The sequence below is a fragment of the Sinohyriopsis cumingii genome, chromosome 3, assembly GCF_028554795.1.
Source record: "Sinohyriopsis cumingii isolate HCF-2022 chromosome 3, ASM2855479v2, whole genome shotgun sequence".
Classification (NCBI taxonomy): Eukaryota; Metazoa; Mollusca; class Bivalvia; order Unionida; family Unionidae; genus Sinohyriopsis; species Sinohyriopsis cumingii.
This window is the reverse complement of record NC_142963.1, coordinates 15,130,339-15,147,407: the sequence shown is the minus strand read 5'-3', so window position 1 is coordinate 15,147,407 and position 17,069 is coordinate 15,130,339. Positions and strand designations below refer to the sequence as shown.

At 36.2% G+C, this 17,069-nt stretch overlaps 1 protein-coding gene across 1 annotated transcript in view; it reads left to right on the top strand.

Moving 5' to 3' along the window:
- The window catches only part of LOC149802479 (uncharacterized), a 228,787-nt gene that overhangs the window by 66,224 nt on the left and 145,494 nt on the right, over positions 1-17,069 (top strand). The window contains exons 7-8 of the mRNA XM_089951718.1: positions 1,821-1,916; positions 7,217-7,328. Of these exons, the coding sequence (XP_089807844.1) occupies positions 1,821-1,916; positions 7,217-7,328 (208 nt within the window). The remainder of the gene's footprint in view (positions 1-1,820; positions 1,917-7,216; positions 7,329-17,069) is intronic.

Below are 17,069 nucleotides of genomic sequence, written 5' to 3'. Positions count from 1 at the left end.
ATTCAAATGGTAATTTTATATATATATATATATTATATATATATATATATATATTTAGTGGAACCCCGCTATAACACAATAGTTGGGGTCCAAAAAATTGGATCACGTTAATAGCAGAGTCATGTTAATGCTGGGTTTTACTGTATTTTAATTTTTTTGAGAGAACAACTCATTGGCACATATACGTGTATTCATGTCTAATGTATATGATGACTAGGGTATCAACACTGTTTACTATCGTGATGTCGTGGCATGCAGTTGATCTGTAATGCATGTAATTCCGTTGAAAAATTGCACACAGATTTACAATGTTCAATAATTTTGTCCCAAATCATTGTGTCTGAACTGGACATCTAATATATAGCATGAACAGAGTATTAACACCATTTAATTGTTGTCTGATATCGTACCATCCGGGATTGCAATTAATCCTTAATACATGTAATTCCATTGGAAAAAATTGCATACATATTTAAACTATACATTAATTTTGTCACAGATCATTGTGTCTGAATTCAGTGGGAAAAATTAACAGCAAAATTAGGTTAAGAAAAACGAAGCAAGTGTACGGTTCATTAGGTACCAGGGTCTATGAACAGTGTACAAATTTCATACTGCTACATTTTTCTCATATATGTTTTTGTGAACATTTATCCATTGTAAATTTTCAATAATGAATCCTTGTATGCCTATTTGTTTGAATGACTACAGCAAAAATAATTAACAATCAACACATGCTTTCAGCATGCATATAATTTTTACATCTAATTTTGTTAATATCGAAAGAAACGTCTGAAAACTACTAATCATTGCGCAGAGTGCAGAGAACAACTTGCGTTTGTGAACTTGCTTTTCCATAACGGTAAAATATTCTTATAAAAAATAGGACATTAATAATGAGTTCATAAGCGAACACCATACACATGTAAAACCAGAGGACTAAGTGCAGTAGGCCTGCAATGGTCACGAGTCACTTTTATAAAATTAATTTAAGCTGAACGCATGTACAATTTCATTCCCTTTCAATATCCAACTAATAAAGCAGACATTATTTACTGGTCAGCTGATTGCGTCTAATAACACCGCCAAGCCCAGCAAACATGTTGGTGGCTTTTTTTTTTTTTTGATGTTTATTAAATTGTGAGAATCTTTTATCAACCACCGCATTGTCTGCTGCTTGGTTGTGTATGCAGTTAAAGAAGAAACACATGTTGGCTATTTTTTGAGCAACGATTGTATACAGAATTAATTGAAGACAATCCCAAAGATGACTTACTGGCTTTACTCATGGATCAGTAATAAGTAACATTTCCGATAATGTTTATTTTGGCTTAACACTTCAAGAACATGGTGAAATTGTTAAATTTCAGACGCTATGCCATGATCGTATTATATTAAAATTCATATGCGAACTCTTCCCCGAAATGATAATAAACATTTTACACGCTATTTCTCGTACTTAAAAAAAATAATCCTGGTACGAGAAAAATACATGTACATGTATTTAAAATTTCAGGAACCATGCCATGGTTATATTATATTCAAATTCATACACAATCTCTTCCCCAAATTGATATTTAATTTTTTATACACTATTTCACGTACTTTGAACAAAAAATATTTTTTCATGTGCGAATGAAGATACAAAATTTCGGGAGCCATGCCACGACCTCGTTATATCCGAATTCACATCGTAGGGTGCATTATGGTGGGGTCACACTGTATGTGTGTGTGTATATGTATGTATATATATATATATATATATATATATATATATATATATATATATATATATATATATATATTTTCATTCTTTACAGATTGATTACTACAGAGATTATAAATCAATAGACAAGCATCTTAACAGGAACTACATATGGCAGTGCACAGAATTATTAACAACAGAATTTAAATGGGTAAGTTTAACACAACAGCAGAATTTAAATGGGTAAATATAACAGAATTTAAATGGGTAAGTTTAAAAGAATAGCAATTTAAATGGGGACATTTAAAAGAACAGAATTTAAATGGGGAAGTTTAACAGAAAAATCATTTGTGAATTATAAATGATAATGATTTGGAAAGTAATGATATTAAAATGTAATAGTATTTCATGTTTGGATATTTTGATCTCTAATTTTGGAAATATGGTGCTTTTCATCCTTCTGATTGTTAATGTTTTTAGCTCAACTGGCTGTAGAGTTCTAGGCCTAGTGAGCTTATGGTAATGGCCATCTGTCATCATTAGAGTTTAAGGCCTATCGAGCTTATGGTATGGCCATCGGTCTGTTGTCAGTAGAGTCCTTGGCCTATTGAGCTTATGGTATGGCCCTGTGTCTGTTGTCAGTAGAGTCCTAGGCCTAGTGAGCTTATGGTATGGCCCATTGTCTGTTGTCAGTAGAGTCCTAGGCCTAGATAGTTTATGGTATGGTCCTGTGTCTGTTATCAGTAGAGTCCTAGGCCTAGTGAGCTTATGGTATGGCCCTGTGTCTGTTGTCAGTAGAGTCCTAGGCCTAGTGAGCTTATGGTATGACCCTGTGTCTGTTGTCAGTAGAGTCCTAGGCCTAGTGAACTTATGGTGTGGCCCTGTGTCTGTTGTCAGTCCTTTGCAGAATTTGGCTTATATGTTCACCCTGTATCCATAATTAATATTTGTCTCATATTGTTGTCATTCCCCTAAATATTCAGAAACTAAAAAAAGTCAATTTTTCTCTGTCCAGATAATTTATGTACTTGTGAAACTTAAAAGTTTCCTGAATGTTTTGTGTCTAGAAAATGAATATCATTACTGTCATTTTGTACTGTTGCTCCTGTAGTGGTCTTGATATGTAAACTTCATTGCATTACATTCCTGCTTGCCGCTTGAGAATAATGCCTGAAGTTGTCTTGGTATATAAACGATGTTGCATTACATTTTGCTTGCCAATCAAAAATGTTTACATGATAATGTTTCTATATTCTTTGACAAATAAAGTATTCTATTTTGATTTTGTATTTTTCTTTCTGTTTGTAAATATGTTACCAGTTTTTAATCATGCACTTGTTATATCATTGGTGACAAGTCAGGGAAGAAATTTGTCTTCAAATGTGACCTAGTTGTAATATCAATTTTGTTGACAGATGTGACCTAGTTGTAATATCAATTTTGTTGACAGATGTGACCTAGTTGTAATATCAATATTGTTGACAGATGTGACCTAGTTGTAATATCAATTTTGTTGACAGATGTGACCTAGTTGTAATATCAGTTTTGTTGACAGATGTGACCTAGTTGTAATATCAATATTGTTGACAGATGTGACCTAGTTGTAATATCAATATTGTTGACAGATGTGACCTAGTTGTAATAGCAGTTTTGTTGACAGATGTGACCTAGTTGTAATATCAATTTTGTTGACAGATGTGACCTAGTTGTAATATCAATTTTGTTGACAGATGTGACCTAGTTGTAATATCATTTTTGTTGACAGATGTGACCTAGTTGTAATATCAATATTGTTGACAGATGTGACCTAGTTGTAATATCAATATTGTTGACAGATGTGACCTGGTTGTAATATCAATTTTGTTGTGGCATGCATCACCAAAAGAATATTCATATTCAGATGCTTGAAGTGATCTCAACAGATCAACTCCAAATATGGCAGTGATTGCCTTAAATGTCATGGACCCAAAATTGACAGACAAAATCATTATTTCTACTCCATTGATAGGTATAAAGACTACATCCAAAATGAGGTTATCCTGGGGAAATATTCCTTTTTATAAGATGGAGATGACAGGAATATGTGAAATATGCATGTCACAGTTGCTGACTGCTTTATCACAAATAAACATAAACCCAGTTTAGTTCACAGGTAAAGGGAGAGATATTAACCCACATATTTAAATTTATTATTATTATTATTATTATTTTTAAGTTCATCCACATTTGCGAGAATTGGAATTGTTGTGCATGTTTGCTGTGTCTCTCTTGGAATGCTTTCCTTGGCGAAAATCATTGGAATTTATGCAGTTGTTTGATTCCCATTTTTCCAGAATTAGGCGAAAATAGAGGGATTTGGGCATTTTCTTGACCATCTTTTTTCAGAGATTGCCTATATATGCATTTCTAATCAATTTTATTTTGCAAAGGCATTAGTGTAATTTTCATGTTATTAACACCATTTTATGATGATGGCATTAGTGTAATTTTCAAGGTATTAACACACCACTCCCTCGATAACTCACGCACATCGGGGTCCAGAAACATTGACCGCACTATAAGTGAGGCGCGAGTTATCGAGGGACCTATAAAATAAGCCCAAAACCAATAAAGTGATCGACGACATAAAGGAAAAATAAGGGGAGGGGGGTTGGCAGATTATAGTGTTGAATACTCACTTTATAATCGTGCTGAGATTAACTGTGAATAAATATCTCTTCATAACAGTGTACTTTATTTATTATTTCCTCATAGGGCAACATTAATTTCAGGATAAATTACAGTATATTGAGGCGATCATCGAAAACATTATTCCACGTGGTTTCCGTTTGCTTAACATGTGTACCACTTCACACATTGTGTACTATATCACTAATTTTTATGTTGAATTGGATACATTCTAGTTTCATTGTTTGATCCAAATTAGACATTTTTTTATATACAAAAGATCGACTCTTTTCGAGAAACTGTGTCGATCGAACGATAGATTTGAATGTAATAGAAGTAAAAGGGAAAACAAAAAAACAAGGGTTAATCAGTACTAACAAATTGAATTGGTCTACAAATTTAAAACAACGTAAATTAGAACAAGTTAATACTTGCTGTTCGTGCCACGCTTGACAAATAGCAATTCACCTTTTGAAAAAAATCAGTTAATTTTGTGTGTGCGTGTTACTCCTTGGTTTCTCTGCCGCCGAGCAAAATCCCTCAGATTTCTCAACTGCATGAGCTTTACATAGTCAACATTTTGGGTCTCCAGCCACCTTATGGCAATATCAAAATATATTGTTGATTGCTTCCTGTACAGAGGGGGGAGGTGGTGCATCATCTGCGTCTGCATCACTTTCAACACTTGTGGTACTCCAGTTAGAATCGTCTTCTGCTGCAGATTTGTTCGTTATAGAATTAATTATTGTTTCATCTGACATGTATTCAGCTGTGGGGCAATCATTGTCAGCACAAATCCACTCCACATCATCAAGAGAAACGCCCATCTCAGGACCATGAGTCTGTATGAATTTCTCCCAAACAGCCTCGGCATTAATGACATCAGTTTCACTGAAACCTTCGAAGTCACTATCATTGTCACTGTCTCTGTTACTGTTTTGCTTTACATCAAAGGCAGCTTCAAGACCCTTAATTCAGCACCCCAGGTCTCTTGTAATCGATTTTTTAATGTGACAAACACTTCCCCAAGTTGTTGATCAAAACAAAGCCGGCATGTAATTAGGTTCTCACAGAAGTACTCACGGATTTCAATGTGACGGTTGATTGACTCTTAATGTTTTCAATGAACAGAATATGTTGTGATTATAATGTTTACACTGAAACGGAATTAAAGGATTAGAACATGACTTTCGCACAGGAAGACGTTTAATTGGTGTTTATTTCATTCTCTGTTGCCACCTGTTAGCGTTTATCAGAAGTTTTCATTGATCGCTATTTCACCAGACTGTTTATTTACAGTATACTGACAACTATTTATCATAAAAACTTACATAATATATGATATCTTGAAACAGAGGTCTCACTAGGATTTTAAAACTGGGTCTTTCTGCCTCTGAATTCAATCACTAAGTATCAGTACATTTTCTCACCCGGCCGCCAGTCAAAGCCATTGAACTAGCCGCCTAGCTATTGCATCATGTTCTTTTTTATGAACTCTTATAAAATGGCAACATGTGTGTACATCAAAGAGTCTTTCAGTCACTGAATTCTATCATTGTAAATATCAGCACAGTTAACTGATCAACACGTTTTCCCACAAAGCAGGTGGCTGAAACAGGACCGGCAAATCTTTGAATTTTCCCGCACACCTATTACATGCGTACAGAGGACTCCCGCCTCTGTGATTTTCTGCGTCCCAGATCAAAAATTGGCATCCAAATATGCATAATTAGCGTTTTTCAGATCTCTGAAATTAATTCTTATTTAGAACTTGCAAATTTTAAAATATGGATTATATTTTTACGGGCATTAATCACCATTTTCGATGATGAAACGAGCAATGTATCAAGGTTTAATTTATCAATTCTTATCGTAATTTTTTGATGTTCAGCATATTTTAAAGATATTTTAAATACATTTTCTCTGGAAAAAATCGGGAGCGAAGACGGACACCGCGTTATAAGTGGGATCGTGAGTTATCCGGGCGCGAGTTATCGAGGGAGCGGTGTACCATTTTGTAGTGATGGCTTTACTAAATTTTCAGGTGACTAATACCATTTTATGAAGATGGCATTAGTGTAATTTTCAAGGTATTAATACCATTTTGTAGTGATGGCTTTACTAAATTTTCAGGTGACTAATACCATTTTATGATGATGGCATTAGTGTAATTTTCAAGGTGTTAATACCATTTTGTAGTGATGGCTTTACTAAATCTTCAGGTGACTAATACCATTTTATGATGATGGCTGTAGTGAATTTTCAGCTTACTAATACCTTTTTATAATGATAGCATTAGTGTAATTTTCATGTTACTACATGTAGTAGCATTTTGTAATGATGGCAATTGTGTAATGGTGGGTTACTAGTACCATAAAATCAGCGTTCTAATTAATTGCCATGAAATTATGAAATATATGCTTGAACAAGTTTAATTTCATGATTTACATGAACAAGAAGAAAATACCAAAATTTGAATTAAAATTTTATTTCGTAGCTCAAGTGTTCAAACCTGTTAATGAGATTACTTTTGAAGAGATGTTTAGAAAAAGTTGGTCTTTTTGCTTCTTGACACTAAACTGCTTTTTGTCCCAAAAATTAATTTGTCATGGATTTTTGAGTCTTCGTGAAAAATGCATTACTTTTATATCATTTTATTTGGAGATATTTAATGATAATAATAATTGGTTCTTAATTGGACAATTTGAAAATCTTGTCACTAAGGAATATCAGAGATGGTTAGGAGTTTTTAAAAAAAGAAAATGTTCTCATCTTGAAATGCTGGAATTTCTTTTTGGACAGCAGAATGCCAGTCACTTTTAGAGATTCTTGTTTGTATTGCAGGTGGCAGCCTGTAACATTCAACAGGTGATGAAACTGTTCCTGTTTTTCTATGCCCCATCTCACAAAGCCCTAAAGCAGGTGTGGAAGACTGCCATGGAGAAGGTACCAGCAGGTGAATAGCATATCTTTTTCAGACTGGGCTTGTTTAGCACATGTTTAGCTGGACACAAGTTTAACTTTCCTGGAAGCAGCACTGTAGCCATGTTTCTGACAATGACACCAAACGGTGGTATCACTATTCCTGAATGGATTATCAGTATAGGGTTTTTCCTTAATGTCCAGTTGATTCTAAATGAATGATGTCAATCTGACATCCAGTAAGGCCACCATGGCAGTCATGAAAATCTTGTCTATGCTACTTCTAAATGGGTAGGCTTTTCAAAAGAAGACTTAGGCCCTAAATGGGTCGGCTATTGATATTGGATTTTCACCAGAAGACTTAGGCCCTAAATGGGTAGGCTATTGATATTGGATTTTCACCAGAAGACTTAGGCCCTAAATGGGTAGGCTATTGATATTGGATTTTCACCAGAAGACTTAGGCCCTTCTTAAAATGAAAATTATGTTCCTAATGTCTAGTATGGTGACCATGATAGTTATCTGGAAAATCTTGTCCTAAATGAAAATTATGTTCCGATGTCCAATATGGTCACCATGATTGTTATCTGGAAAATCATATCCTAAATGAAAATAATACTGAGCTGACATCCAGTATCGGCTACAGTAGCCATCTTGAAATTTTTGTATCACTGAAAATTAGTTGAAATGGTTTAACACTTTATGTTTGCAATTGTGCTTGTGTTTGGAGATTTTGTGACATGATTTCTGATTTCTCATATAGATTGGTATCATTAACATGCAAGCTTTTTGCAAGAACATCTTTTTAAAGCAAGATATAAGACAGTATGCATAAAAAACTAATTCTTAAATAATTTAATTAATAAAACCCTTACATCAGTTTTATGAACAGTAACCTGATAAAAAAATCTTCCAAAAAGTTATTTTGCCATTTTGCTTGTATGGTATACCTTTCCTAATACCAAAAATTAAATGGCACCATGTAGCCTGAATTGTGCTGATGTGCCTTTGAACATTGCACATACATTGATGCTGTCCATCAGTTTACACTGCATGTAACCACCAAAGCTCTGCAATGCTTAATTAAGTCCCCTTTGGCAGGTGAATTGCCTATTAGAGGTAGCCATGCCTTTTACAGATTGCCTTCTTGGTACATTTGTGGCAGAGTTATGGCCATTTTTCCTTCAGTTTCAAATCTCCACTATAGATCAGTGTAACCAGCATAGCTCAGGAACCACTGAGAATATTCTAATGGTATGTACATAATCTTGTGGCTGCCTAGTCAGATTGGTATTAAACAACAAAATGTTATATTATTTATAAATCAGCATTTTCTTCATACTTGGAAAACTGTTTGGAGTGAAAACTCCACAAACAGAACATTAGACCTACTACTGGTGAGCGGCATCACTAATATTGAAAAAATTACAAAGATGTTTTGTTATTGTACCAGTTGTACCCCTGACTGACTTAACTGACTTATCCATACCTTCTGAAGGGTACACCTTGATCACAGCAGAATACATTCCTGTTAGCAGTAATTTGATGTGATCATGAATTAAAGTTATGATGTCATAAAATGGTGCTTATATACAAAATTTGATTTTGCATGCTATATGTTTGTCTTTTATTTTACATACTTTTTATAGAATTGTTATAGTTCTACATTATATTTTTGATGTTATTTTTTACCTTTTTGCTTTTATTACCTATTTTATTGGGGGGCCCCGAGTGGCCGAGTGGTCTAAAGCGCTCTCCGTTACGGATCACTGCCATCTCACCTCTGTCTGCGGCGGTTCGAGTCTAGGATTCAGCCAATGTGGGTATGTGAGAAAGCTTGCCAGTAGCTTCTCGTGGGTCGGTGGTTCTTTCCGGGGTTTTCCCGGGTTCTTCCTCCACCATTAATACTGGCCGCCATGTATAGCCTATCGTGTGCTGAAAAATGGCGTTAAGCCCCAAAACAACAACAACAACAACCTATTTTACCTTTTACTTCATGTTTACATTAATTTAAAAGAGCTAATCTGGCTGAAGTGTTTGCTTTCAGTTTGGGAACTTTTCCAGTTGACAACATATAGCAATTATTGTTCTCATGTGCCATTTGAGGATTTTGTCTCGTTAGCTCCTTTGGGAATAGAGTTATGACAGTTTTATATATTCACGTGTAAGCAGCTTATTTCAAGAGTCATTCAGTGTGTTCCGATGCAGTTTGGTTTGATCTTATTGGACCTTGATGTGCCTTTAATGAGGTTTGTCTTGTCAGCACCATTTGGATAGAATTATGGCCCTTGACAATAAACTTCATATATAAATATGGTATGTTCCTTAGAACTGGTATAGCTGAAGCAACATTCAACACATGCAATTTGGTACAAACATGGTCTGAACTTCCGTAAGCCATTTGTGGACTTAAACTGTCTGCAACAGTTAGGGCAGATTTATGTCCCATGTAAAACAAATTTTTCTGTTCACCTTAAAACTTGGAATGTTGCTTTCATTCATAGTAGTGCAGGAACCATTTAATGTATTCTGATGGAATTTGTTAAGAACATTGTCTATTCAGACCTTGATGTTCACGTTATGGATTATGACTTGTCTACATCATTTTGGACTGAGTTATGGCCCTTGTCAATTAAACTTAAATGGCATATTGCTTGTAATCAATGTAGAACAAAAACCATTTATTTTTGGCATTTTAGTAAATTTGTATCAAGATAGCCTTCCATTATGGACAGATATGTAAATCTGACCGCTGTGTACTTGTCTGACTTTGTTGTGAGGGTGAACCTCATTGGTATAATATTTAAAACACTAAGTCATTTGAGTAAAGTACTGTTTATAGTGAAAAATACACATTCAAAAATTTTGTCCTCCTCTCCAAGTTCTACACTTAAGTTTAGCAACATGGTAACTTGATGTATTTGTCTGCTCAAATGATATCCATCTCTCTATTATTTTCTTCATCTCTGTCATCCTCTAATAAGACTCTCGCGATATCGATCTCTTCATTATTTTCTCTGTCATCCTCTAATAAGTCCCTAGTGATATCTATCTCTCCATTATTTTCTCTGTCATTGTCAAATAAGTCCCTAGCGATATCTATCTCTCCATTATTTTCTCCATCTTTGTCATTCTCTAACAAGTCCCTATGATAAGTCCCTTTATGAATAAGTCCATATGATAAGTCCCTCTATGAATAAGTCCCTATAATAAGTCCCTTTATGAAGTTGCTCTATTAAGTTACCTCTCGTATCTTGCATCTCCCAATTCGATCTGTTCTCTGTCCCTATCTCTGTTTTCTGATTATTCTCTTCTTGTATCAATCTATATATACCTTATGTCATATACCAACACCCACTTCCCTTACATACAGAATAGGACTGGCTAACCATTACTAAATAAAGGATGGTTCCCTTACCCCACAGACCATACCATTACTAAATGAAGGATGGTTCCCTTCCCCCACAGACCATACCATAACTAAATGTGTTGAAACAGCATTAAAAAGAAATTGACCTGGTTACCCAGATTTATCTTGATGCTGACCTTGATGGATATGACCAAGCTACCCAGATTTATCTTGATGCTGACCTTGATGGATATGACCTAGCTACCCAGATTTATCTTGATGCTGACCTTGATGGATATGACCTAGCTACCCAGATTTGTCATTCTGAATCTCATAAACTTATCCTGATATTGCAATGTTTTCCAAATTCTCACCCCCACTTCTTGTTTAATAGAAACTTGTAACTGACCATTCTGCCTTGTACATTTTAACCTCTTCCGACACTATCCTTTTGGTCATATAAAGGTGACCTTTAAAATGTGTTTTCTTGATCTTTGTCATTAGATGCATGTGAAATTACTGCCGGCCTGCTGGTCTGACACCAGCCAATATCATGGCAGACTGGAACAAATATGAGTATCCAGTCTGTCTAACCAGCTGGATTTTAGGTGTATCAAGTAAATTTAACCTACTAACTAAACATTTTGTATGCTGTTAAAAGAAATATTATAAACCAAGTAAAAAAAATAACTATTAATTGTTTCTTATGATCACTCATCAATCTGGGTGATATGAAAAGAAATAACTCACATTTATTCTGCATTCACTGTGTGCTTGTAACTTGGATATAGACTAGTCTGAATCTATACAATGTCTGATATTACATGCCAACACTTACGATTTTACCATAAGTGTTACGGAAACGCTATACAATGTCTGATATTACCTGCCAACCCTTATGATTTTACCATAAGTCTTACGGAAACGCTATACAGTGTCTGTTATTACATGCCAGACCTGCTAGCCCTTACGATTTTACCATAAGTCTTAACAGAAATGACACTTTAAAAAGAGATTTATCGAATAAAAGTAAAAACTACGGAAAAATGATTGTTGCCAAAATGTCCAGATAATTGGTTCATCTGTGTTTGATTTGGATCTGGGTTTCATAGTAGAATTAGTGGAATAAGTCAGGGAAGCAGACTAACTTTACAGAAGTACCTCAGATGCTTTAATTATTTTTCATGCATTATCAGACTGTTGATTATAGAATTTTTTAAAAATGTCATCCAGCAAGTGATGCATATTGAAGACGAAAAGGAGGAAAAAAAAGACCTAAAAGGTTTTATTATTCAGTACCGAAGAATAATCAGATTCTTGCTAATGAAGACTGGAGGGGACACAATTACATTTAGTGGACATCACATGCTAATGAAGACTGGAGGGGACACAATTACATTTATTGGACATCACATGCAAATCAAGACTGGATGGGACACAATTACATTTATTGGACATCACATGCTAATGAAGACTAGAGGGAACACAATTACATTTATTGGATATCACATGCTAATGAAGACTGGAGGGGACACAATTACATTTGTTGGACATCACATGCTAATGAAGACTAGAGGGAACACAATTACATTTATTGGACATCACATGCTAATGAAGACTGGATGGGACACAATTACATTTGTTGGACATCACATGCTAATGAAGACTGGAGGGGACACAATTACATTTGTTGGACATCACATGCTAATGAAGACTAGAGGGAACACAATTACATTTATTGGATATCACATGCTAATGAAGACTGGAGGGGACACAATTACATTTATTGGACATCACATGCAAATAAAGACTGGAGGGGACACAATTACATTTATTGGACATCACATGCTAATGAAGACTGGATGGGACACAATTACATTTGTTGGACATCACATGCTAATGAAGACTGGAGGGGACACAATTACATTTATTGGACATCACATGCAAATCAAGACTGGAGGGGACACAATTACATTTATTGGACATCACATGCTAATGAAGACTGGAGGGGACACAATTACATTTGTTGGACATCACATGCTAATGAAGACTGGAGGGGACACAACAACTACATTTATTGGACATCACATGCTAATGAAGACTGGAGGGGACACAATTACATTTATTGGACATCACATGCTAATGAAGACTGGAGGGGACACAACAACTACATTTATTGGACATCACATGCTAATGAAGACTGGATGGGACACAATTACATTTGTTGGACATCACATGCTAATGAAGACTGGAGGGGACACAATTACATTTATTGGACATCACATGCAAATCAAGACTGGAGGGGGCACAATTACATTTATTGGACATCACATGCTAATGAAGACTGGAGGGGACACAATTACATTTATTGGACATCACATGCTAATGAAGACTGGAGGGGACACAACAACTACATTTATTGGACATCACATGCTAATGAAGACTGGAGGGGACACAATTACATTTATTGGACATCACATGCTAATGAAGACTGGAGAGGACACAATTACATTTATTGGACATCACATGCTAATTTGAACATGTCTTGTTGCATGAGATATGATTGCTGTCTTCATGTGAAATAGAGAAAAAAAATCCAGTAATTATGTCAAATTTGAATATAGCAACTAGTTATTGAGCTGCAGATAAGGTCTGTATGTACTTTACAATCTTTTCATTTGAACACAATGTTTACCGTCATTGCATGTTTCGATTACTGAACCTTTAAATATGTTTTCCAGCTTTACAGTAGCAGGTTATGATATTTTGTTACACCTTATTGAAAACTGGTCAAACCTAAGGAAAATAATCAACTGCCTAACTGAGACGGTCTCGTCAGGTTGGCAGATCTGACATGCTACTTTCGATTCCCAAAGTCAGCATATGGATTAGGTATTTAGATGCCTGTAAGCCACCAGATGCTAAAAACCAAGCACAGTCAGAGATAAAAGAACTATTCCAAAGGAATGTGACACTTTTTTTCAAATGAAAATCGTATTTGGATGTGTGCTATGGCCATGTTATAGTTTGTTGAGCATCACGAATGATATCTGAGACTGCAGCTCTGTGAATTTTCACATAAGCCTTTCATAATGTAGTTAAAGTTACCAAATTCTTTTCGTGCATGAATGATTTAAACAACGTACAGAGCAACACTACTTGTTTGATATATCCTGAAAAAGAATTGTCTGTGTATTCAACCATATTACCCCTGGAGTTACAGACGAGTTTATTTGTGATAGCTGACAAAGCAGTTATGGAAGCCATCGTGTGCCACAGGTAAAGAAACATGGTCTATTCATTAGACAGGTCATATCACAAACATACAATAAATTAAAGTGTAAATTTGTTTAAAGAAAACTAGATGATCTATTTGCCGGTCAGCAGGTACTTGGGTACCTACCCATTGATGATAACCCTGCAGGTACTTGGGTACCTACCCATTGATGATAACCATGCAGGTACTTGGGTACCTACCCATTGATGATAACCCTGCAGGTACTTGCGTACCTACCCATTGATGATAACCATGCAGGTACTTGGGTACCTACCCGTTGATGATAACCCTGCAGGTACTTGGGTACCTACCTGTTGATGATAACCCTGCAGGTACTTGGGTACCTACCCGTTGATGATAACCCTGCAGGTACTTGGGTACCTACCCGTTGATGATAACTCTGCAGGTACTTGGGTACCTACCCATTGATGATAACCCTGCAGGTACTTGGGTACCTACCCATTGATGATAACCCTGCAGGTACTTGGATACCTACCCATTGATGATAATCCTGCACCTACCCCTGCAGGTACTTGGGTACCTACCCGTTGATGATAACTCTGCAGGTACTTGGGTACCTACCCATTGATGATAACCCTGCAGGTACTTGGGTACCTACCCATTGATGATAACCCTGCAGGTACTTGGGTACCTACCCGTTGATGATAACCCTGCAGATACTTGGGTACCTACCCATTGATGATAACCCTGCAGGTACTTGGGTACCTACCCGTTGATGATAACTCTGCAGGTACTTGGGTACCTACCCATTGATGATAACCCTGCAGGTACTTGGGTACCTACCCATTGATGATAACCCTGCAGGTACTTGGATACCTACCCATTGATGATAATCCTGCACCTACCCCTGCAGGTACTTGGGTACCTACCCGTTGATGATAACCCTGCAGGTACTTGGGTACCTACCCATTGATGATAACCCTGCAGGTACTTGGGTACCTACCCATTGATGATAACCCTGCAGGTACTTGGGTACCTACCCATTGATGATAACCCTGCAGGTACTTGGGTACCTACCCATTGATGATAACCCTGCAGGTACTTGGGTACCTACCCGTTGATGATAACCCTGCAGGTACTTGGGTACCTACCCATTGATGATAACCCTGCAGGTACTTGGGTACCTACCCATTGATGATAACCCAGCAGGTACTTGGGTACCTACCCATTGATGATAACCATGCTAATGAAATAAACTATTGGGTACCCATTTACCATATACAAGTTTTACGCTGGTGCACGTGTCCCCATAAGCCCTTGGCTTGTAAAGGCAGCACTCACTTTTTTTTCAAGTTGACAATCCTTTTGATCGGGCTGCAAATTTAATACATGTACTTGTTCAGTGCCAAGTAGAGTTTTGCCTCTTCCAGTTAATATTTGACCATAATCCATTAGGTAATCCCATGTGATAACCCTTTGATTGAGCCGTGTGATACTTGTTAATTGGTAAGTAACGGAGGATGGTTATTCGATCTTGCTGCACAATTTACATGTGTTCAGCTGCAGCCTTTAATAGATTTCACAAACTGTGTGATCAAAGCGTTACTTAAAGAGCAAGGCTCAGTCTCCACATAAGCACCTGCATATGACAATGAGGCCGTTGAAATGGATGTCAATGAGGCCATTGAAATGGATGACAGTAAGGCCATTGAAATGCTGTCAGATGATAATTACTGTGACTAGACCACAATGATTTACTAGATGATGGCACCTGCATATGACGATGAGACCATTGAAATGGTGTCAAACAATAATTACTATGACCAGACCACAGTTATTTTCTAGATGATGGAGGGTTTCAGACACAGGATGAGTTTTGGAACATGTACCAGATGTCATTAGGTAGTGACATTTATAGGATACTGTGAATTAAAAAAATGTGGACTTAGCTTTCATTGTTTTTTTTATAAGATGTGTTGAATTAACATATTACTTGGTATTGTGAATTGGGTCATTTGGAACCACTTTTATAATGCTATGTGACCTGTAATATAATTCATGGATTTATTCAGATTTGTAAACATTGAATACAATTTTACATTGATTGGGTACCAGGGTAACTGATTAGTAGAATTGATGGATGTTTGCTGAAAATTTTACAGCAAAAATTGATTCAGGTGAAGTTTTAATTAGGTAAATTTATCTACACTTCTTGTTGCTTAGTTGAAAATTCACTGAGCTGCAGACACAGATATTCATGATGTTCAGCTGCTTTCTGTTGATGTGGATGCATTTGATCTGCTTTTAGTTCCAGCAATTCACTGCTGGAACTCATCTTCTCATGGGTCTAGTTCTGATACTGTCAATGATGAAAGTCGGTGGATGAGAATCCTGATTCTTATTCAGACTCTAATTCTGACTGTTCATCACTGCATGTTATGATACCCAGCCTGAAGATGAGCTCGGTATGGAACTGGACCATGAAAATCATTGTCCTGATCAGTAAATAGTGGCCATGTCTTGCACGAGTTTATAAAATTTGATAAATTTGACATAAGATATAAATATCTAGTTTGTGTTTTAATGTATGTTCCGTGTTTCATTATGTAAAGAACTTCACTAAGGGCCGATACTCATGTCTACTTGAATTTATCATTGACTACGTTCTATCTTCTTGTTGGATGAAATGTAAGACCAATTGGTTATATTACTGGTCTTGTGGGCTTTGGGATGTTTTGACGAGTTTCATTCATTGTTGATAAGTTACTTTTGGACAAGCACAAAACCTGTTGATGTGGGACTCCATATACCAAAGACCAGTGTCATTAATCTTGTCAAATGTCAATATTACTGAACCTGTCCAAGGTCAGTGTCACCAAGTTTGTCAAAGGTTATTGTCACTAAGGTTGTCAAATGGCAGTTTCACTTAGTATGTCAAAGGTCAATGTAAGCCATGTCAATCATGTGATTCATTAGGACCCTGCATGACAAAGTCATTATGTAAATCCTGGCAGTCTAATCAACATTCAGTAGGTACAGTATACAATAGGTACAGCACACAGTAGGTACATCATACAATAGGTACAGCACACAGTAGGTAGATCATACAATAGGCATCAGCATTCAGTAGGTACAGTATACAATAGGTACAGCACACAGTAGGTACATCATACAATAGGCATCAGCAT